At 47.6% G+C, this 24344-nt stretch overlaps 1 protein-coding gene across 1 annotated transcript; it reads left to right on the top strand.

Moving 5' to 3' along the window:
• Positions 1-16367: 16367 nt before the first annotated feature.
• Positions 16368-23048, top strand: LOC109779183 (uncharacterized). The gene is made up of 3 exons (XM_020337794.4): positions 16368-19095; positions 21841-22151; positions 22492-23048. Exons 1-3 carry the CDS (start codon positions 16658-16660, stop codon positions 22836-22838), a joined length of 3096 nt encoding a protein of 1031 aa, XP_020193383.1. The 5' UTR covers positions 16368-16657; the 3' UTR covers positions 22839-23048.
• The last annotated feature ends 1296 nt before the right edge of the window (positions 23049-24344 follow it).

Below are 24344 nucleotides of genomic sequence, written 5' to 3'. Positions count from 1 at the left end.
CGTGCTGATGATTACTCCCTCGTTCAGTGCGGCATGCTTTACAGCTTAGAACCGGGTCTCCAAAAGCGTTTTGAGAAACATGGAGCATATGAGATGTTCGAGGAGCTGAAACTGGTTTTTCAAGCTCATGCCCGGGTCGAGAGATATGAAGTCTCCGACAAGTTCTTCAGCTGTAAAATGGAGGAGAACAGTTCTGTTAGTGAGCACATACTCAGAATGTCTGGGTTGCACAACCGCTTGTCTCAGCTGGGAGTTAATCTCCCGGATGACGCGGTCATTGACAGAATCCTCCAGTCGCTTCCACCAAGCTACAAGAGCTTTGTGATGAACTACAATATGCAGGGGATGGAAAAGACCATTCCCGAGGTATATTCAATACTGAAATCAGCGGAAGGGGAGATCAGAAAAGAACATCAAGTGTTGATGGTGAATAAAACCACTAAGTTCAAGAAGGGCAAGGGTAAGAAGAACTTCAAGAAGGACGGCAAGGGAGTTGCCGCGCCCGGTAAACCAGTTACTGGGAAGAAGTCAAAGAATGGACCCAAGCCTGAGACTGAGTGCTTTTATTGCAAGGGAAGTGGTCACTGGAAGCGGAACTGCCCCAAATACTTAGCGGACAAGAAGAAGGCCGGCAACACCCAAGGTATATGTGATATACAAGTAATTGATGTGTACCTTACCAGTACTCGTAGTAGCTCCTGGGTATTTGATACCGGTGCGGTTGCTCATATTTGTAACTCAAAACAGGAACTACGGAATAAACGGAGACTGGCAAAGGACGAGGTGACGATGCGCGTCGGGAATGGTTCCAAGGTCGATGTGATCGCCGTCGGCATGCTACCTCTGCATCTACCCACGGGATTAGTTTTAAACCTCAATAATTGTTATTTAGTGCCAGCTTTGAGCATGAACATTGTATCTGGATCTCGTTTAATTCGAGATGGTTACTCATTTAAATCCAAGAATAATGGTTGTTCTATTTATTTGAGAGATATGTTTTATGGTCATGCCCCGCTGGTCAATGGTTTATTTTTGATGAATCTCGAACGTGATGTTACACATGTTCATAGTGTGAATACCAAAAGATGTAAAGTTGATAACGATAGTCCCACATACTTGTGGCACTGCCGCCTTGGTCACATTGGTGTCAAGCGCATGAAGAAGCTCCATGTAGATGGACTTTTGGAGTCTCTTGATTACGAATCATTTGACACGTGCGAACCATGCCTCATGGGTAAGATGACCAAGACTCCGTTCTCCGGAACAATGGAGCGAGCAACCAACTTATTGGAAATCATACATACCGATGTGTGCGGTCCAATGAGTGTTGAGGCTCACGGAGGATATCGTTATGTTCTCACTCTCACTGATGATTTAAGTAGATATGGGTATGTCTACCTAATGAAACACAAGTCTGAAACCTTTGAAAAGTTCAAGGAATTTCAGAGTGAAGTCGAGAATCAACGTGACAGGAAAATAAAATTCTTACGATCAGATCGTGGTGGAGAATATTTAAGTCACGAATTTGGTACACACTTAAGGAAATGTGGAATAGTTTCACAACTCACGCCGCCTGGAACACCTCAGAGAAACGGTGTGTCCGAACGTCGTAATCGCACTCTATTGGATATGGTGCGATCTATGATGTCTCTTACCGATTTACCGCTCTCATTTTGGGGCTATGCTTTAGAGACTGCCGCATTCACTTTAAATAGGGCTCCGTCGAAATCCGTTGAGACGACACCGTATGAATTATGGTTTGGGAAGAAACCTAAGCTGTCGTTTCTAAAAGTTTGGGGATGCGATGCTTATGTCAAGAAACTTCAACCTGAAAAGCTCGAACCCAAGTCAGAAAAATGCGTCTTCATAGGATACCCTAAAGAAACTATTGGGTATACCTTCTACCTCAGATCCGAAGGCAAGATCTTCGTTGCCAAGAACGGGTCCTTTCTAGAGAAGGAGTTTCTCTCGAAAGAATTGAGTGGGAGGAAAGTGGAACTTGATGAGGTGATAGTCACCCCTTCCGAACCGGAAAGTAGCGCAGCGCGGGAAGATGTTCCTATGGTGCCTACACCGACTGGGGAGGAAGTTAATGATGATGATCATGAAGCTACAGATCAAGTCACTGAACTTCGTAGGTCCACAAGGACACGTTCCGCACCAGAGTGGTACGGCAACCCTGTCCTGGAAATCATGTTGTTAGACAACGGTGAACCTTCGAACTATGAAGAAGCAATGGCGGGCCCGGATTCCGACAAATGGCTAGAAGCCATGAAATCCGAGATAGAATCCATGTATGAAAACAAAGTATGGACTTTGACTGACTTGCCCGATGAGCGGCGAGCCATAGAAAACAAATGGATCTTTAAGAAGAAGACGGACGCGGATGGTAATGTGACCATCTACAAAGCTCGACTTGTCGCTAAGGGTTATCGACAAGTTCAAGGGGTTGACTACGATGAGACTTTCTCACCCGTAGCGAAGCTGAAGTCCGTCCGAATCATGTTAGCAATTGCCGCATACTATGATTATGAGATATGGCAGATGGACGTCAAAACGGCATTCCTTAACGGCTTCCTTAAGGAAGAGTTGTATATGATACAGCCGGAAGGTTTTGTCGATCCTAAGAATGCTAACAAAGTGTGCAAGCTCCAGCGCTCAATCTATGGGCTGGTGCAAGCATCTCGGAGTTGGAACATTCGCTTTGATGAGATGATCAAAGCGTTTGGGTTTACACAGACTTATGGAGAAGCCTGTGTTTACAAGAAAGTGAGTGGGAGCTCTGTAGCATTTCTCATATTATATGTGGATGACATACTACTGATGGGAAATGATATAGAATTCTTGGAGAGTATAAAGGCCTATTTGAATAAGTGTTTTTCAATGAAGGACCTTGGAGAAGCTGCTTATATATTAGGCATCAAGATCTATAGAGATAGATCAAGACGCCTCATTGGTCTTTCACAGAGTACATACCTTGACAAGATATTGAAGAAGTTCAATATGGATCAGTCCAAGAAGGGGTTCTTGCCTGTATTGCAAGGTGTGCAGTTGAGCACGGCTCAATGCCCGACCACGGCAGAAGATATAGAAGAGATGAGTGTCATCCCCTATGCCTCGGCCATAGGGTCTATTATGTATGCCATGCTGTGTACCAGACCTGATGTAAACCTTGCCGTAAGTTTGGTAGGAAGGTACCAAAGTAATCCCGGCAAGGAACACTGGACAGCGGTCAAGAATATCCTGAAGTACCTGAAGAGGACTAAGGATATGTTTCTCGTTTATGGAGGTGACGAAGAGCTCGTCGTAAAGGGTTACGTCGACGCTAGCTTCGATACAGATCTGGATGACTCGAAGTCACAGACCGGATACGTGTATATTTTGAATGGAGGAGCAGTAAGCTGGTGCAGTTGCAAGCAAAGCGTCGTGGCGGGATCTACATGTGAAGCGGAGTACATGGCAGCCTCGGAGGCAGCACAGGAAGCAGTCTGGATGAAGGAGTTCATTACCGACCTAGGGGTGATTCCCAATGCGTCGGGCCCGATGACTCTCTTCTGTGACAACACTGGAGCTATTGCCCTTGCGAAGGAGCCCAGGTTTCACAGGAAGACCAGGCATATCAAGCGTCGCTTCAACTCCATTCGTGGAAGTGTTCAAAATGGAGATACAGATATTTGTAAAGTACATACGGACCTGAATGTAGCAGATCCGTTGACTAAACCTCTCCCTAGAGCAAAACATGATCAACACCAAGACGCAATGGGTGTTCGATTCATCACAATGTAACTAGATTATTGACTCTAGTGCAAGTGGGAGACTGTTGGAAATATGCCCTAGAGGCAATAATAAATGGTTATTATTATATTTCTTTGTTCATGGTAATTGTCTATTATTCATGCTATAATTGTATTGTCCGGAAATCGTAATACATGTGTGAATACATAGACCACAACGTGTCCCTAGTAAGCCTCTAGTTAACTAGCTCGTTGATCAACAGATAGTCATGGTTTCCTGACTATGGACATTGGATGTCATTGATAACGGGATCACATCATTAGGAGAATGATGTGATGGACAAGACCCAATCCTAAGCATAGCATAAAAGATCGTGTAGTTTCGTTTGCTAGAGCTTTTCCAATGTCAAGTATCTTTTCCTTAGACCATGAGATCGTGCAACTCCCGGATACCGTAGGAGTGCTTTGGGTGTGCCAAACGTCACAACGTAACTGGGTGACTATAAAGGTGCACTACGGGTATCTCCGAAAGTGTCTGTTGGGTTGGCATGGATCGAGACTGGGATTTGTCACTCCGTGTGACGGAGAGGTATCTCTGGGCCCACTCGGTAATGCATCATCATAATGAGCTCAATGTGACTAAGGCGTTAGTCACGGGATCATGCATTGCGGTACGAGTAAAGAGACTTGCCGGTAACGAGATTGAACAAGGTATTGGGATACCGACGATCGAATCTCGGGCAAGTAACATACCGATTGACAAAGGGAATTGCATACGGGATTGATTGAATCCTCGACACCGTGGTTCATCCGATGAGATCATCGTGGAACATGTGGGAGCCAACATGGGTATCCAGATCCCGCTGTTGGTTATTGACCGGAGAGTCTCGGTCATGTCTGCATGTCTCCCGAACCCGTAGGGTCTACACACTTAAGGTCCGGTGACGCTAGGGTTGTAGAGATATATGTATGCGGAAACCCAAAAGTTGTTCGGAGTCCCAGATGAGATCCCGGACGTCACGAGAGGTTCCGGAATGGTCCGGAGGTGAAGAATTATATATAGGAAGTCAAGTTTCGGCCACCGGGAAAGTTTCGGGGGTTACCGGTATTGTACCGGGACCACCGGAAGGGTCCCGGGGGTCCACCGGGTGGGGCCACCTATCTCGGAGGGCCCCGTGGGCTGAAAGTGGAAGGGAACCAGCCCTTAGTGGGCTGGGGCGCCCCCCTTGGGCCTCCCCCCATGCGCCTAGGGTTGGGAACCCTAGGGGGGAGCTTCCCCCTTGCCTTGGGGGGCAAGGCACCCCTTCCCCCCCACTTGGCCGCCGCCCCCCCCCCTTTGGATCTCATCTCCAGGGCCGGCGCCCCCCCAGGGGGCCTATATAAAGGGGGGAGGGAGGGCAGCAAGCTACAGCCTTGGGCGCCTCCCTCCTCCCCTGCAACATCTCTCTCTCTCTCTCGCAGAAGCTCGGCGAAGCCCTGCCGGAGACCCGCTACATCCACCACCACGCCGTCGTGCTGTTGGATCTCCATCAACCTCTCCTTCCCCCTTGCTGGATCAAGAAGGAGGAGACGTCGCTGCACCGTACGTGTGTTGAACGCAGAGGTGCCGTCCGTTCGGCACTCGGTCATCGGTGATTTGGATCACGGCGAGTACGACTCCGTCATCCACGTTCATTGGAACGCTTCCGCTCGCGATCTACAAGGATATGTAGATGCACTCCTTTCCCCTCGTTGCTAGTAGACTCCATAGATGCATCTTGGTGAGCGTAGGAAAATTTTAAATTATGCTACGATTCCCAACAGTATTGACAAGGGAAGTACAATACAGGAGCTCAGCAGAAGCCTCGTTTTACCCCAAACTCGGGAGGATACACCCATGACCATGGAGGCCATACCCACAATGGAGGAAGTTCGCATAACCACAGTGGATCCAAGAATGGGAATGGGAATGGAGCAGGTAGCAATCAGAACCGCTCTAACCCAGTCACACCCGCCAAGAAGGACCAAAGTCACATTACTTGTTTCAAGTGCGGGGAGACTGGACACTATGCCAATGAGTGTACTGAAGCAAAGAATGGAAATGGCAATGGAAGCTCTGGGAAGAAGCCCAACCCTTTGAATAGGGGACAAGTGAACCACGTGAACGTGGAGGAGGTTGAAGAGCAGCCAGATGCAGTTATAGGTAAGTTTTTGGTTAAGTCATTTACTGCAATTGTTCTTTTTGATACTGGTGCATCACATTCATACATTTCAAGGGGATTTGTGGATAAGTATAAGTTGCCTACTAAAGTTCTTAGGACACCTATGTTAGTAAGCTCGCCAGGAGCGGAGTATATGGCAAGCCAAGGATGTTTTCAGATGCCATTGACCATAGGTAGGCATGTTTTCCCCTCAGACTTAATAATTCTTGAGTCGCAAGGATTGGATGTGATACTAGGAATGGATTGGCTATCGATGTATGGAGGAAACATCGATTGCGCGAGTAAGTCAATTCTGCTCACCACCCCGGAGGGAAAAAGGATTAAGTATGTATCTAGGCATGCACCTAGGAGGACCCAAGTAAATTCCCTCTCAAGAGTTGTTCAGGAGGAAGTGCCTGTAGTGAAGGATTACCCGGATGTATTTCCAGAGGAACTACCAGGCATGCCACCGGATCCAGACATTGTGTTTTTGATAGAGTTGTTGCCAGGCACCGGACCGATATCGAAGAGACCATACCGGATGCCCGCAAATGATCTGGAGGAAATTAAGAAGCAAATTAAGGAGTTATTGGAGAAAGGTTACATTCGACGAAGTTCGTCACCGTGGGGAGCCCCAGTGCTCTTGGTTGAGAAGAAGGATGGAACATTGAGAATGGTTGTTGATTATCGTGCATTGAATGAGGTGACGATCAAGAACAAGTACCCACTGCCGATGATCAATGATTTGTTTGACCAGCTGCAAGGACCTAAAGTATTCTCCAAGATCGATCTACGATCAGGATACCACCAGCTGAAGATCCGAGAACAGGATATACCTAAGACAGCCTTCACCACAAGGTACGGGCTATATGAGTATATGGTTATGTCATTTGGATTGACTAACGCCCCAGCCTATTTCATGAGTATGATGAATAAGGTGTTCATGGAGCTCTTGGATAAGTTTGTCGTGGTGTTCATTGATGATATTTTGGTGTACTCGAAGAATGAAGAGGAACACAAGGAGCATTTGCGTTTAGTTCTCGAGAAGCTCAAGGAACATCAGTTGTATGCCAAGTTCAGCAAATGTGAGTTTTGGTTGAAGGAAGTTGGATTTCTTGGACATGTTATATCAGGAGAAGGTATAGCAGTGGATCCTACCAAGGTTCAGTCTGTCACCGATTGGCTAGCACCCACCTCAGTTGGAGAGATCCGCAGTTTTCTAGGACTCGCGGGATACTATCGGAGATTCGTTGAGAACTTTTCTAAGATTGCGAAGCCTATGACGGAGTTGTTGAAGAAGGACACCAAGTTCAAATGGACAGATGAATGTGAGGCAAGTTTTCAGGAGCTGAAGAAACGTTTGGTTACAGCCCTAGTGCTGATTCTGCTAGATATACGCAAGGATTTCCATGTGTATTGCGACGCTTCTCGCTTAGGACTTGGAGGAGTACTTATGCATGACGGAAGAGTTGTTTCATATGCCTCACGACAGCTTCGACCGCATGAGTTGAACCATGCCATGCATGCTTTGGAGTTAGCAGCTGTAGTGCATGCGCTCAAGACCTGGAGACATTTTCTTATTGGAAACCGATGTGATGTGTACACGGATCACAAGAGTTTGAAGTACATTTTCACTCAGAAGGAGTTGAATCTCAAGCAAAGGAGATGGTTGGAGCTTATAAAGGATTATGATATGAAGTTGCATTATCACCCAGGAAAGGCCAATGTCGTAGCAGACGCTTTGAGCCGGAAGAGTTATGCCAATACCCTCGTGAGCGGAGGATTACCCAAGGAGTTACTCGAAGATCTCAGGGAGCTTCGTTTGGAGATAGTCCCTAGAGGTTTTGTTGCAGCAATGGAGGTTCAGTCGACATTATTGGGAAAGATTCGAGAAGCTCAGAAGGATGATAAGGAAATTGCTGAGATAAAGGAGAAGATGAGCAAAGGAAAAGCCAAGGGTTTTCGTGAGGATGAGAACGATAACTTATGGTTTGAGGACCGTGTTTATGTACCCAATAATGCAGAGATCAGGAAGTTAATACTTCAGGAAGCTCATGACTCGCCATACTCGATACACCCCGGAAACACCAAGATGTATTTGGATTTGAAGGAGCGTTTCTGGTGGACAAGAATGAAGAAGGATATTGCCGAGTATGTAGCCTTATGTGATGTATGTCAGAGAGTGAAGGAAGAACATCAGAAGCCAGCAGGATTACTGCAGCCTATGCCGATACCCGAATCGAAGTGGGATAAGCTTGGCATGGATTTCATCACCGGTTTACCCAGGACCCGATCGGGATATGATTCCATCTGGGTAGTAGTGGATCGTTTGACCAAAGTAGCTCACTTTATCCTAGTGAAAACCACCTATACAAGTGCAAAGTTGGCCAAGATATATATGACCAGGATCGTATGTCTGCATGGAGTTCCGAGGACCATCGTATCAGATAGAGGGACACAGTTCACTTCAAAGTTTTGGCATCAGTTGCACCAGACTTTGGGGACCAGGCTAGAGTTTAGTATAGCCTTTCATCCGTAGAGAGATGGGCAGACCGAGAGAGTCAATCAGATTCTGGAGGACATGTTGAGAGCTTGTGCGCTAGATTATGGATCTAGCTGGGATGATAATTTGCCTTACGCGGAGTTCTCATGCAACAACAGCTACCACGCCAGTTTGAAGATGGCACCTTTCGAAGCTTTGTATGGAAGGAGGTGCAGGACACCGTTTATGTGGGATGAAGTTGGAGATCGTCAGTTGTTTGGACCTGACTTGATTAAAGAGTCCAAAGAGAAGGTTAAGTTGATTCGAGATAGACTGAAGGTAGCTCAGTCCAGGCAGAAGAGTTATGCAGATTCAAAACGCAAGGAGGTAGTCTATGAAATCGGAGACCGAGCATATCTACGAGTGTCACCTCTGTGAGGAGTTAAACGATTTGGAGTTAAAGGAAAGATAGCCCCGAGATTTGTAGGACCATACCGAGTTTTGGAACGTATGGGAGAGGTAGCCTACAAGTTGGAGTTACCCGAAGGACTGTCAGGAGTTCGTGATGTGTTTCACGTTTCTCAGTTGAAGAAGTGTCATGCTGAGATGGCCGATATTCCTCTGAGAGATACAGTGCCCCTGGAAGCAATACAGTTGGATAACGATTTGACTTACGAGGAGAAACCAGTCAAGATTCTCGAGTTTGCCAGCCGAGTCACACGCAGCAAGGTTATCAAGTTTTGCAAAGTTCAGTGGAGCCACCATACTAAGGATGAAGCCACCTGAGAACGAGAGGAAGACCTACGGAAAGACCAGCCACACCTATTCTCTAGCCAACCCGAATCTCGAGGGCGAGATTCATCTTCAGGGGGGTAGGTTTGTAACATCCCAAATTTTCAATTTGGAATGTTATATATAGGTCATCATATGCATATCATATTTTATTTGCATTTTGGTTTTGATCCTAGAAATTCTAAGCAACTCAAGGACCCACGGAGAGAGTTGGGGATTTCGTTTATTTTCATATTTGAATTTTTCTCAAATTTGAAAAGAGGATCATTTTGGTTTTAATTATTTTTCTCTCCAAAATATTTCCAACATTAAAAATAACAGAGAGGAGATAAAATGACTTCTCCAAAATAGAAAGAAATATTGGAGGAAAAATATTAAAATCAAATAAATAGTTTTATTTGGTTTTATTGCTATTTTATTTGAATTAGAAAAATATGCATTTTTAGGCCAGAAAAATGTTCACTTTGTTCTAAATATTTTATTTAGACGGCGAAAATTGTTTTTGGCATTTTTAGAATTTTTTATATTTATTTAGGATTTTTCCTTTTGACGGAATTTATTTAAAAAAAAGTTTCCCGGAGCGCATTGGGCCGAAGGCCCAGCCGGCCCGCTGCGCCACCGCCTCCGCCGTCGTGCCCGCGTCGGACACTGGTCGGAGTCCGGCTCCGAGCCGCGCCGCGCGCCCCATGCCCCAAGCCACCGCGCGCCCCCTCCCCTTAAATACCGCCGCCCCGCCGCCCTCTCCTCCTCGTCCCAAGCCACCGCCGCCTCGCGCCGCATCTGCCGCCGCTGCGCCGCGCCGCCGTCGCCCACGCCGCCGCCCCGCTGACCCACGCCAGAGCCGCTGCCGCCGCCGTTGACTTCGTCGCCGCCGGTTTTTTCGGTTTTAGGTATAAACTGTTCGGTTTAAAAAAAACACTAGATCGGTTTTTTTATTATTAGACCGGTTCGGTTTTCTTCGGTTAGCTCTAATCTACGAACGTTCGTTCGTTAGTTCGTTTTAACGAACGAATTCGTTCGTTAGTCTTTGTTAGCGGAAGTTCGTCCGATAGATTTTTATTTTTTTCGGCCATGGACCTATCCGCGATTACTTTTATCGCAGATTAGCCCCTGATCTTCAAACCCTCGCAACTTTTTAGCCGTTCGTCCAAATCCAGTGAAACCAATGCCAAAATCTTTGTCTCGAGCCCCTCTTTCCAGCTAATCAACTTGAATATGGTTTTGACAAATTAAAATTTGGTTTCAAGCAAATTTGAATTCGAAGTTCGTTTGATCGTAGTTTCACTTCCGTAGCTCCGATTTGGTTGATTCTTTTTGCAAATCGAAGCTCTTCAGTTGATCTTTCAGATTGGATCTTCTTATTTGAGTTTTACCCTTGCATCTATGCTTGAGTGCTTATGTATGCCATTGTTTGTTTGCGATAGAATTCCCGGAGTGCGAAGCGTGCTACTACAAGTCTCTAGGGTTTGCAGATCGTCAGCATGGCAAGTAACACATTGATCATACCCCTTTATTACCCAGTTTTTATGCATTAGCTACAATCCTCGAACATTGCATGAGTAGGATCTCTTAACATGTGGGTTATGGGAAGTAGTTGTTGAGGTAGAACCAATTGTCCTTTATAACAAACCTTGGGAGTTACTTCTATGTTATGCTTAGGTTGCCATGCTATGCTCGTATGCGTGGTTTGGTTTGAGCGATCCATGACAGATGTGAGATTGATAATTAATGGTTAACTTAAGGTGACTACTTAAATACACATCTAGGCGGATTGGTTGCGGGCACCTGGGGATATACCAGTGTTGTCCTTTGGTTCGCCACCCAGGCTCAAAGGGATCATAAGATTATTCATGCTAGAAACTTCCGTGTGCAACCACAAGCTATTATGGGCTCTAGCATAGTTGAGTATGTTGCATGACCTCTTTCAGTGGTGGGCTAGCAGATGTAGGGGAAAGTAGGTGTAACTGTCCACCCAGAGTAAAGAGTTAATGTTTCTGAAAGACTGTGTCTCGGTCATCTGTTTCTTAAACACCATGTAGTGCGAGAAATCCAACGGAGGAGATCGAGTCTTGTGGGGAAAAGTGCGCAAACCTCTACATAGTGTACAAACTAATCATGGTTAGTCGTGTCCCGGTTATGGACATCTTGAGTATCTGGTTCTTGAATTATCCTGTTGATCTCATCACTCTAAATTAATTTGTTGGGTTGTTAACTATTGTTTAATTGGGATTGAAATGGGGTTACCATTCTCAATGTTTATCAACTACCATGATAGTTAAACAAAATATATTCCTTTGTTGTAGGAAAAAATTGGCTTTTCGCAAAACATTATAACCATAGAGCCTCCACCAGCCATATATGCATGTAGTGATAGCATTTATTCTGTTCATTGCTTTACTGTGTTATATTGCCAGCATATTCCATGTGCTGACCCGTTTCGGGCTGCAACATATCATGTTGCAGACTTTTCAGACGAAGAGTAAGGTGCGCTAGGTCGTTTGTCGTGCACTCAGCTATGCCGTTGGAGTTGATGAACTCACTTTATCTTCCAAGTCTTCCGCTGTTATCTTATTTAGATGGCCTTAAGCCATATTATTGTAATAAGTTCTCTTTTGAGACATTCGATGTAATAAGTGTGTGATTGCACTCTGTTATAAATCCTTCAAATACTGTGTGTGTCAGCATTACCGATCCAGGGATGACACTTATGCACAGAGATTTGACCGTTTGAGGTCAGATCGCTACATGCGGCTAGCCCATGTGGGTTGTATCCCCACCCCTCGGTCCATGTGGGCCCTTCCCGGGTCATTGGGCCCCACGGCGGAACCCTCGAAACCTTCTAGAACCTTCCTGGTACTCTACCAAAAATTCCCAAACTTTTCCGGAACCCTGAATATGACTTCCCATGTATAAATCTTTACCTCTGGACCATTCCGAAGCTCCTCGTGATGTCCTGGATCCCATTGGAGACTCTGAACTACTTTCATACTTTCCACTATTAATATCTCAACATTACCCTAGCGCTACTGAACGTTAAGTGTGCGACCCTACGGGTTCGGGAATCATGTAGACATGACCGAGACACCTCTCCGGTCAATAACCAATAGCGGGACCTGGATGCCCATATTGATTCCTACATATTCCACGAAGATCTTTATCAGTTGAACCACGATGTCGAGGATTCAGATAATCCCGTATGCAATCCCCTTTGTCCGGCGATATGTTACTTGCCTGAGTTTCGATCGTCGGTATCTCCATACCTAGTTCAATCTCATTACTGGCAAGTCTCTTTACTCATTCCGTAATGCAAGATACCGTGACTAAACTCATTAGCCACATGAATCTTCTTGTGATGTTGTATTATCGAGAGGGCCCAGAGATATCTCTCTATCACACGGAGCAACAAATCCCTGTCTCGATCCATGCAACCCAGTAGATACCTTCAGAGATACCTATAGAGCACCTTTATGATCACCCAGTTATGAAGTGACGTTTGATAGCACACAAGGTATTAATCCGGTATTCGGGAGTGGCATGATCTCATGGTCTAAGGAAAATACTTGACATAAAGAAAGCTATAACAAATAACTAAGCGATACGAACTGTTGCTAAGCTTATGGTTGGGTCTGTCCCTCACATCATTCTCCTAATGATGTGATCCCATTATCAAATGACGACTCATATCTATGGTTAGGAAACCTTAACCATCTTTGATCAACGAGCTAGTCTAGTAGAGGCCTACTAGGGACACGATGTTGTTTATGTATTCACACGTGTATATAAGTTTCCGATCAATACAATTCTAGCATGAATAATAAACATTTATCATGAATAAGGAAATATGATAATAACCAATTTGTTATTGCCTCTAGGGCATATTTCCAACAGGAGTAAGGTGAAGGATAGAGAGAAGGAAGAGAGAAAGAGCTGTCAGGCAGAAGCATACCGCCGACACTAGGAAGTTCCAACAGTGGGGCTCCCTGCCCAAAACCAATCCTCCTTGTCGAGGTTGGTGCTGGTGATGTTATTGATGTGGCATGCGATCTCGGCCGGCTCTAGCTCAATGGTCGACGTCCGGCAGGGGTCACGCCGTCCGCTCATGTCATAGATCCGGTGCGGCCAGTGCTGAAGCGGCTGCACCGACGACCGACGAACACGCGATGAAGTCCATCACGACAAGCCGCTCTTGAGGGCATCATCTGCTTCAGTCGTTCGCAGATGGCGGTGATCCCCGGCACCGACTGCTTCGGGTCGTAGTCCCAATTCAGCTTCGCAGCCGGCGGGGCGTTATCGAAGAAGGGCATGTTGATCCAGTCCACGACTGGGTTGATGTTCTACATGTAGAAGAATGTCCTCTCCTACTTCTTGGCTGCTGACTCGAGGAGGGGGAGGCGTGGGAAACCGTCGGCTTCCTGGAAGTACACCGTTGCCGCCCCGTAGGCGGACATGTCGTCGTTAACCGTCTGGGGTTGAAGGTAAAACATCCGGCTCGAGAGGTCCATCGTCGATAGAATGCCAATGTACCCCTCACAGAAGGCTACGAAACTCGAGAGCTGCAAGACGGCGTTGGCGGTGAGATGGTGCGGCTGCAGACCGAAAAAAGTATGGAACCGCCAGAAAAACGTACTCGTGGGGAGGCTGAATCTGCGGGTGGAGTGCGCGGCGAACACCACGTATTTGCTGTCCCACGGCTCCGGCACCATCTCGTCCCAGCGGCACGGGCCGCCACCTCTGTCGCCGACGGAAGCTTCCCTGCCCAGCACATGCGGTGGATCTCCTACTCCGTGGCGGTAGACCCTTCCCACGAACCCTTTGGCCCGACCATCTCCACGTGCGTCGGGGGCGTGGATGCGGTTGCGATGGCGCGGAGGAAGCCTCCAAGATTACCCAGTGGGGGCTAGCGCGGCAGACCGGAGACGGAGATGCGCGGCTCTACGGCGGTGCTCTATGAGCGCGCGAGGAAGACGAAGCGAGGGACGGGGTGGTTGTGGCAAAGTGTGGAGTGCCTCGACCGCCCCCTCCATTTAAAGACCACGGAGAACGTGGGGTAGTGGGATCGTTTACGCCCACGATCCCTACTACCCCACAATACACGACCACATTAATTACTGTGGAAGCGCAATCGACGGGTCGGGCCGCATCGGATCCTACGCCCGGGTCAAGGCGGGCCAGACCTGCGGAGACGCCTTGCCGCGTGTGGCTTGGCAGGCCCCAGCTCCCTCTCTGAGCAACACGTGCTACACGGGTGGCCCGTGGCGGGGCACGAATCGACACGCCGGCCAGGCGCGAGCCGGCCGTCTGGTTCAACTTCGGCGCCGACAGTACGTTAGCCTGGCCGGCCGCGGCCAGCCGGTTTCCCTGGCATCTGGCCGACCTTCGACTGGGAGACTGCTGCTAGCCGGACCTGTCCTCATCAAGATCTACGATCGCCGTCTACAACCTATCTTCGGGGGAAACCTGTGGAGGCCCTTCTCCAAAGACTGCAAAACCTCAACAATTTCAGGGGGCTACTGTCGGGGGGATGACCCCCGGGTAGGCTCAAGGAGACAAGTCAACATTTCAAAACATCAGGACGGCTCTGATCTCTCAAATTAGCTGGGCCTTCAGCCGGCTCCTCCTGCTGGAGGCCGGCTGGACATAGCGCCTTGCCCGGGCCGTCTGGCAGCAGTCAATAGCCGACGGGGTCATCGCCTGTCAAATCCAACCGTACGACAAGACATCCTCCACCTTGTGGGGAGCATGGCTACAGTGCCGTCGGTACCGCGGACTGGGACGACTGGCGTCGGGGCAGCCCGGCGCTGCAGCATGCATCTGTCTCCCACTCCCTGACGCCGCGGCCTACGGGCCACAATGCCGTGCAGCCGGCGGGCCCCATGGCCAATAGGACCCCACAGCCGGCGGGCCCCACTAGAGGCTAGAGACGCTAGCAACAAGGGCCCACCCCTCTTTCTCAGGCATTTTGTAACGGGGGAGGCCCAAGTATAAGGCCTCCCAGGAGCCCCCCCTAAGAGGGGGTTGGCTCATTCTTTCCACCACACCCACACACTTGAGGCAGAGAGCAGAGCTAGATCTCTCCTCTTACTCCTCCGATACAGCTCTAGGAGCAACCATGTACACCTTGTGTTCATCTTAGTGATCCTTGCAGGACTAGCGGTGTTACCTTCACCGGAGGGCCCTGAACCTGGGCGCGTCTCTATGTTCAACGTGCTCGTGCCTAATCCCGCATTCGGACGCCCTCGGCCCCTAACCACACGAGATAAGTAACCCCATGGCATCTGTCATGCAAATACCACGACATCTTCTCTCTCTTTTGTACTTTTTGTACTAGTACATCATATTGGTGTGTCTTGTCCCACTAATGAGGACCGGTGCAATACCTGGTCCGAAAATGCTCAAAGATGACCATCAAGACCTCTGTTGAACTCTAAAAAAAGACCTCTGTTGAACTGAACCAACCAAAATGTTACATTTTTTTTATTTTGCATGTCGTTCTCTTTCCTGTTCAATGTCTCGTCGCCAACAACAACATCTGTCTGCACCCATTTATCAACTACTGGCATAGTCGATGCACTAGGCCCATCAAATGTGATTGGTATTAGACGTGTCACATCATTATGCGCCACCGCAAATATCACTAAACCCCCGATTTCACATGACAAAGCCTAAAGCTTAGCAAACCCCCAATTTCACCTTAAACCCAACCTAGCCACATGATCCGCGACATGTAAAGGCGAGGCAGCCCAAACCCTAACCGCAGTTGTTCCGTGAAAGAAAACGACGACAGAAGACATACCATACAAAGATGGTGAAGCTCCAACCAACCCCCGCTCGCGAGCGAGAGGAACGTCGCACAATCCCCTCCCAAACGACACAGATGGCGGCCGGTCGGCGGCCGATGGTGAGCTCATGGCGCTGAACCCCTAGAATCCGTGTGTATTCACAGCATAAGGGCCACGTGAACGGTCAACGCCACAGTGGACTGACGCCATGTATACCAATCAGCTCCGTACATGCACGTACAAGTGACTGTATCTGAGCTATTAAGACACCTTAATAACTGTATTTAGAGTATTTTGGAAGACAGGGATCAAAGTGAATTCCGCGACAAATTTGGTGACCCTAGGTGAATATTTCTCTACCTTATACATTAACAGATACGTAACAGATAACAGAGACGTGCACTGCCTACTATAGTAGGCCCAAACTGCGGAGGCCCAGCACCAGCGGCGTAAATTGCCATCCTAACCGCAACCGGGCACCGCTGCCTCCCCCACTTCCCCCGCCGTCTCCGCCGCACAAATCAACACAACCGCCGCCACCGCGTACTCCGTCGTCTCCACCACCATCATCTCCAATCTGCATCTGAGGGTCGAATCCTAGATCTAAACAGCCTTTTCTCATCCACCTCCACGGTCGAAATCCGCTCAGCCCTTGCGCATCGCTCCGGTGGCCGCACTCGAGTCGACACCATGGGACGCCGGGGCGGACGAGGAGGTGGAGGGGTGGGAGGGCGTGGGCGAAGGGACGAACGGCCAGGAGGTGGCCGCGACATCAGGGGCATGCGCGATCGCCGCCCTGACGACATGGGTATACGGGACCGCCGGCCCGAAAACCGCCCCCGCTGCAGCGCTGGTCGCAGCCCCTCCCCGGCCTACCGCCCTCGCCGCAGTCCTCGCAGCTGCAGCCCCTCCCCGGGCTACCGTCCTCGCGGCCCCTCCCCGCACCACCGCTTGCGCCGCAGCCGCTCTCCGGACCACCGCGGAAGGCGCTCGAGGGATGACGACGGCGAACATAACCTGCCCCGCCGCGGGCAAGGGGACTACGGGAGGGAACCCTTTCACCAGGAGCGCGATCGCTGCAGCCCGAGAGGAAGCCATGATGGTCGCGGCGACCGCGGTTCAAGAGCAAGCTATGTCGGTCGCAGCGAGCGTGGCCCGAACAGGAACTTTGACAGTCGTGGCGACTGTGTGACTAGCGGGAGGTATGATGCTCCACCGGACTACATGCTCCCAGAGCATCCATACGACCAGGGGCGTGCTGCCAAGAATGCAAGTGACTTCTTTGGAGGCCCTGGTGACCGGAGCATTAACAATGAGGATGGGTTTTATGGGGACGATACCATGAAACTCAGAGTTAGTTCCACGGGATTGGGAAGGAGTAGCTCAATGTACCTGGACAGCAGGTCGCCTCTGCCTCCGCCACCTACGATTTCATTGGCTCCTAGGACAATGTACCCCTCGGTGCCACTTAGAGAGACTGGATTCCTCACAGGGAGTTCAATGGTGAAAGGTGGGGAGAGCCTTGGCGCTGGAAGTACCCGGTTGCCTCAGGATGACACCAGGTTTCACTACCATGACCATTTGCCTGGCCCATATGTTGGGAACAGAGAAATTGAAAGGCTTGGCCCTAGTAGAGATGTGCTTAGTGACAGGGATCGAGAATTGGATAGGCTTTACTCTAGTAGGGGCGTGTATGGTTCGGACATCACACCATCTATGCAGTTGAAGCGATATGCTGGTTCTTCACCATCTGTACTTGCCAAGGACAGCCCATACCGAGTGCATGGTGGAGGTTATGAGCCAAGCCATGGCTACACCATGGATAACATAAGCAAACCAGGTTCCTTGGGACATGGGAGTGGTCAGGTTCACAGGTTCTCAGAAAGTTCACTAGAGCACCTCAGTGGTCACGACGACAAGATATCACTGGACATCACAAGTCAAACACACTCTAAGTATCCACCAACAACTGCATCCATGGAATATGATGCAGATGGATATGGCAGAAGGGGTCCAGAAAATGACACATATTTTGCTTTTGGGAACTTCCGTGGAAATTGCTCACGGGATTCAAGGTCTAGCCCCAGGCACACATTGGTCTCATCACCTTTGACAGATCTCAAGGATGAAAGGAGTAATGCACAAGTGAGACTATCCCGCAGGATGGGAGAGGATGCAGAATACAACACATATCATAATTATCATAGAGATACACCCACAGATTATCCCAAGCCAAGGAATGCTCATATACGCTACTCACGCTCTCCTGAAACTTACCCTCTTGAACTTGCAAGGCAACCAGTTCGACAACGTGAGTTTGCTTCATTGGAGAATGGCTGTCAGTCAAGTCATCTGGAAGTTTCTCCCGTGGCTTATAGAAGAGGATCCCGGGGAGCTGCATATAGTACTCGTGATATGGATATGTACCAAGCTGATGGCCCACTAGGACCAGAGTATTACAATGATGAAATTGGACTAGAGCATTACAATGATGAGATTGACCCATATGACCTATCCCCTGAGAAATTGTCAAGAAGAAGTTGTGATATCATTGACGATGAAGATGGATATGACGCAAGATATGATATGTCATCGAGTCGTAATGTTTTCTCAAGAATTGCTTTGCCAGACAACATGAATGATGAATGGATTGATGCTGAAGAAGGTAATCATCCTCATCCTAACGGGTTAGCTCATGGGCGCTTGAAATATAAGCCTATGTCTCAGAGGCTGTCCAGACCTATAGTCCAGCCACAAATTGGGGGATCTGCCATGCTTGGAAGAGGAAGAGGGGGAGGATGGACCAAAAGTGCGAAAAAGAGACTGAGAGTCGGTCTTCCTCAATTCCATGGTGGATATACATCAGAGAGAAATGAATCTGTTCGGCCAAACAAATTTACAAAGCTGTCAGAAGATAATCAGAAACGCACCGAACCAGACTACGAGGATGCACCTGATGAAGTGGATCTTTCTGTGCAGAAAGATCCACCAGAAGGTTCAGAAGAATTCAGTAAACAGGTTCACCAGGCCTTCCTCAAGTTCTCAAAGATATTAAACGAGAGCCCGACCATGCAGAAGAGATACCGTGAGGCACCAAAAGGATCTTTATCTTGCCGTGTATGTGGCAGGTTTGTGTTCCTTCATCTGTGCTAACACTCTACCACCTAATTAGTTGCTCCTATCATTGTGTTAGAGTGCGCTTTCTGGTCATTTCAGCAGCCGCTTACTGCTGATTTGGTAACTGGAATGGAGGAATCCTCTAAAATTCTATTGCCTGGTCGTGTTTTAGCATACCTTGTCGTAGATACTGTTGGCCCCGTAGTTCTTATAGGTTAACAATATGCTGAACTATGTCAGTAACTTTATTGCAGTAATTGCTAAGGTTATGCCCCACCCTCACCAACCTCGGGACGAACCTTCTTATTTCCTGTATATGCACTGCTAGGATTGAATGGAGTTCAGCATGCTAGACTATGCCAAAACATTGTCAGTTGATGTTTCAGTCCAGAGACGCAATGCACCACAACATCTTGGCTCTGTTTATAGGATTCAGGCAGTAAAATGTTTGTATGAAAGGCTCTGATCAGTTTCAGCATTGGTCTATGATGTGAATCGATGTTCCATCTGATGCAAAGGATGATGATGTAGCTTTTTTGGAGTAATAATACATTGCAGATGTTTAGGGGCAGGATGGTTGGCAGAAAGAGTAACAATGTGGTGCTGTTCCTGATGCATTTGAGCTAGCTCGTGGTTGGAATTTCTGGTTGCTAATGTCTTGGAAATTGGAATTATCCGGTTCGGCATCATGAATTGTTACTCTTTTCTTTGGATGACCAGGATCATAAATTTGGCAAGTTAAATTGCTTGCAATGTTTACATCAATCAAGTAAATACCGTTGTGGTTCCTCTACAAGGCAAGCTGAAGACCATTATGTGCAAGTTTGTCAACTTAAGATGTTAGGGCTGGCTGAGTTTTTGAAGTACTCCCTCCGTTCCTAAATATAAGACCTTTTAGAGATTTCACTATAGGCTACATACAGAGCAAAATGAGTGAATCTACACTCTAAAGTATGTCTATATACATCCGTATGTAGTCCATAGTGGAATCTCTAAAAGGTCTTATATTTAGGAACGGAGGGAGTATGACACATACCAGTAGCATAGGATCCACTTAGTTGTATCGCGCATATGCATGCTATATTAGGGCATCTCCAACGCCGGCCCCAAAATGGACACTATATTTGTCCCTGGACGGATCCGGACCAGTCCGCGGACACTGATGTCGGAGCCGGCCATCCAACCCTGTCCCCTAAACGTCCGTCTCTGTTTTTTTTTTCTAAGTCCGGAGCACTCAAAATAATAGCATATCAAACCTTCCGATTCAGCCCTCGATGACCCTTGATCCATCCCTTGAAATTGAGGACATGTTCTTCCGCATGCTTCATGCATGGACTGCCTGCATCATCATTGTTTCATCCGCATAATCCTCCTTGCCGGATGTCTCAGCGTAGTGCTTGTCCATGTACTCCCATGTCCGAATCCATTCCTTCAAAGGAGGAGGAACAAATTTAGCACGGGCATTTCACCAAACACTTGCCCGCGTGGTGACCACCGTGGGGCGGATGGTACCTGCGCGGCAGACGTGCGAGAGGTGTGGACCGGCGGCACAGGACAAGCGGCGTGGCGACCGGTTGTAGCGCTGGAGGTCCGGGAAGGCTTGGCGGGCGGCCGGGGTGGTAGAGTGGCGGCGGCAGCGAGGGAGGAAGTGGATGCAGAGAAAGAGGGAATGATGGAGACCCGGGGTTTGGGTGGGCCGGGGGTGTCGGAGTCCTTGTGCCAGCGGTCCGGACTCCCGCAAAGCCCCCCCCCCCCCCCCCCCCCCCTAGTTTGCTTCCGGTTTGCGGGCAACGGACAAGCGGACTGATTCAGGACGGTGTTGGATGGCAAGCTGTGTCCGGACAGCACAGTCTGGACGTATGCATGCGATGTGAGGGTCCGCTTTGAAGATGGCCTTTAGTGTGCATAGAGGCTGTAGGTTGAACCAACAGTTGCACTTATAGAACTTAAAATAAGATATGCGGGGAATATTGCCTATCTATTAACTATTGTGTTGTATTTTCCTCTTCCTATCCTGGTGAGTAAGTTTGGCTTGAATTCTAGTTTAACATTTCCATTTCATCATAGTTCCTAGTATTTATTTTCTTCAGTATGGATAGCGTGTACTTTGCTACTTTGAGTTTTGTTAGCAACTCACTTTGACATTATTGAATAAGGAGGTATATATAAACATGTTTGTAATAAGATTAAGCTTTTTTTTCTTGTAGACCAGAAATTTGATTAACGGAGTATTTTACAGGGATATTTTTCCTGGAACTTAGTTATCCCTTAGGATGGATTAGATTTTGACTTTGTAGGATGGTCTACTTTTTAGTAAGTATGCAAATGCTATCTTACTTGCAAATTGATTAGTTTCTACCTTGTCCAACCAGATGGCGTTTTGCTTTCCCATGTGCAATGTGGCATATTGATTTTGGCTAAATTTATTCACTTGACCTCCATTAGATGTGTTTACATGAAGCAACAGTTGAGCATTTTGTTTACTTTGTGGGCTAATGTAGCATAGTTTCATGTTAATTTTTCTAGTATCTTCAACCTATTTTTTGGGTGTTACTAAGTAAATTTCCTAGGAAATATATAATGTCTAAACCTATATTATACCATGTGATTTGTGTGTCCTTTGAAATTGTTTCTTCTCGTTAGTTATAAAAACAAATTTCTTGTATTTGTTCAATTGTGATGTCATTGAATATTGAATGTCTAACATGAAGATATGCTTTGTTTATTTGCTTTTTGTTCACTTATTCTTACAACAGTGTCGCAAGGAAGTTTCCAGACATTGATGCCTTGATGTCACATGCTTACGATACACACAAACCGGGTTTGAAAACAAAGCATTTAGGTTTTCACAAGGCACTCTGTGTTCTGATGGGGTGGAATTGGCATGTTGCTCCAGACACTTCTAAAGCCTATCAGTCTGTTCCCGCTGAGGAAGTAAATGCCATGAAGAGAGATCTGATGGTATGGCCTCCAGTTGTCCTGATACACAACAGCTCTATCACAAACAAGGCAAAGGTCTCTGAAGCAAAGATTGTGACAATAGAAGAAATCGAAGGTGTACTTGCAGGTTAGTTTGAAGAATATATATGTTATTAGTCTGCCACTTGTTATTTCTTTTGTTCCCCAAAGTATCCAGCCTGGGCCATTCATTTTTTTTATCATGTGCTTTCTTGAGATTCCATGGTAATATCAATTGTTGATATAGTACAAACATCTCTCTCCCCCCCTCCCTTTCTTTCTGTAGTCTGACCACTTGTGAGGCAAACTAACGGGTCTACTGATTCTACAACTTCTGACACAATGCATTATGTAGTTCTGAAAAGGAAACCCTCTGTTATGCTTTGACTGCTTTGTTTCTTCTGTTTGAACTATTCAACGTTTCTTATATCATCACCTTGTGTCTCCAGATATTGGTGTTGCATGTGACAAGGCAAAGATAACCCAGGGAAGACCAGCCAATCAGAGTGTGTTTGTGGTCAAGTTCCTACCAACAATATCTGGATTTCAGGAAGCAATGAGAATTCACGATCATTTCAGCTCTGAGAACCACGGCAAGGAAGAACTCCATCAGATACTATGCGAGAAAGGTAAGAGTTCAGTTCCTGCTGACAAACTCGAAGAGCTGCTGCATGCACATATTGCACTGGCTGAAGATCTCGGGTACCTGGACGACGAGACAAAGAAGAGATGCGTCGTCAGGAGCAAGAACGATATCGAGGCCAGGGCAGATGCCACACTGAACTTGGACTCGTGAAGCCACCTAACAAATTTAGATTACGTCAGGTCATCTATATTTCGAACAGTGAAAGCTATACCCCCTTCTGCTTAATCTTTGTGGTTGCTTGTCCAAGTGGCTGAAACCTGAAGAATATTCTACGGTAGTGTATTGAACCTTCACGTCATTATCAAATCTTGTCAATCTTTATGTTCCAGGTTCTTCATCTAAAGTGATTGATTCCTCTTACCTTCCAGTTATGAAGATAGCACATTTATTTGTCATACAATGTGGTACCCCCTCTGTTCCTAAATACAAGTCTTTTAGAGATTTCAAATAACAAAGCAAAATGAGTGAATATGGCCATGTTTGAATCATATTGAAATCATATTTAGAAACGGAAGGAGTAGATGTCTGTTGCGTGTTCATACTTAACATGGCCATGTTTGAATCAACTTGTGGCGAACTTGACTTTTGGTATCAGTGTGGTATGACCTGCGGAGCTTAGAGGGGATAGGGAGTCGAGCCTTCTGAGAATTGCACTCAACCTGAACTTTATCTTGAGTATAAGGTGCGTACGTATAGACCCAGACGCCCTGTACACGCAATTGATCGCACTGCTCGGTTATACCTGGATATAAGCTTTTGTATAAGAGCTGAGATAGTAGTGTAGGTTATTGGTAGAGTTTGCCATATAAGATTTTACCAAAAAGCTACCGAACAAGTTGGTGTCGTTCCTCATCTTGACACATTTGGATGCGGTCTTGCACTCCATTGCCACGGATAGGATTCGAAGCTTGACGGTCTTCACGGTTGTCTAGAAGATGAGAACGTTGCCGTATTAACAAACAAAAGTGGCAAACGTTTTTCCCCTAACCCTAAAAACCCCTGGCGGCGCTGGAGGCGATTAGGGCTTGGACGTGGAAACCTACCTTCGCCTGGTGATTCGTCGCCGGTGTGAGAGAAATCGAGGGAAGGGCGTGCATGGCAACACCCAACCCTGCTGCGGGGGCGGGGGCGGAGAGCGACTCAACTGAGAGTCGCGCCGCCCGGAAGCAATTGGAGGAGGCGTTGGGAAAACTTGACATCTCCGAGGAAGAAGCGACTCCTCTAATACTCGATGATCGCAACGACGGCGGGCCGGAGAAGTGGTTGTTGGCTGGTAAGGTGTTACACCGCAACCAATTTCACATCCAGACTATCACCAACGCTCTCCGGCCGGCGTGGGGTAACCCACGAGGTCTACAGTTCAGATCGGCGGGCGTCAATGTCTTCGTGGCGGAGTTTGACAGCCAGAGAGACAGAGATCGGGTTTGGGGTGGATCCCCGTGGCACATCAACAAGAATGCCGTGGTGTTGGCCGAGTTTGATGAGTGTATGAGACCTGATGAGGTGAAGTTTGACAAGCTAATGGTTTGGGCTAGGGTTGTGAATCTGCCATACAATTTGCGGGATGAAACCTGGTGGAATCCAATAGCCAAACAGATGGACAAGAATGCTTTTGCGGTTAAATTTGATCACAATGGTGGATACTTGAGAGCCAGG

Source organism: Aegilops tauschii, chromosome 5 (assembly GCF_002575655.3).
Source record: "Aegilops tauschii subsp. strangulata cultivar AL8/78 chromosome 5, Aet v6.0, whole genome shotgun sequence".
Lineage (NCBI taxonomy): Eukaryota > Viridiplantae > Streptophyta > Magnoliopsida > Poales > Poaceae > Aegilops > Aegilops tauschii.
This window is presented reverse-complemented; position numbering and strand designations above follow the sequence as displayed.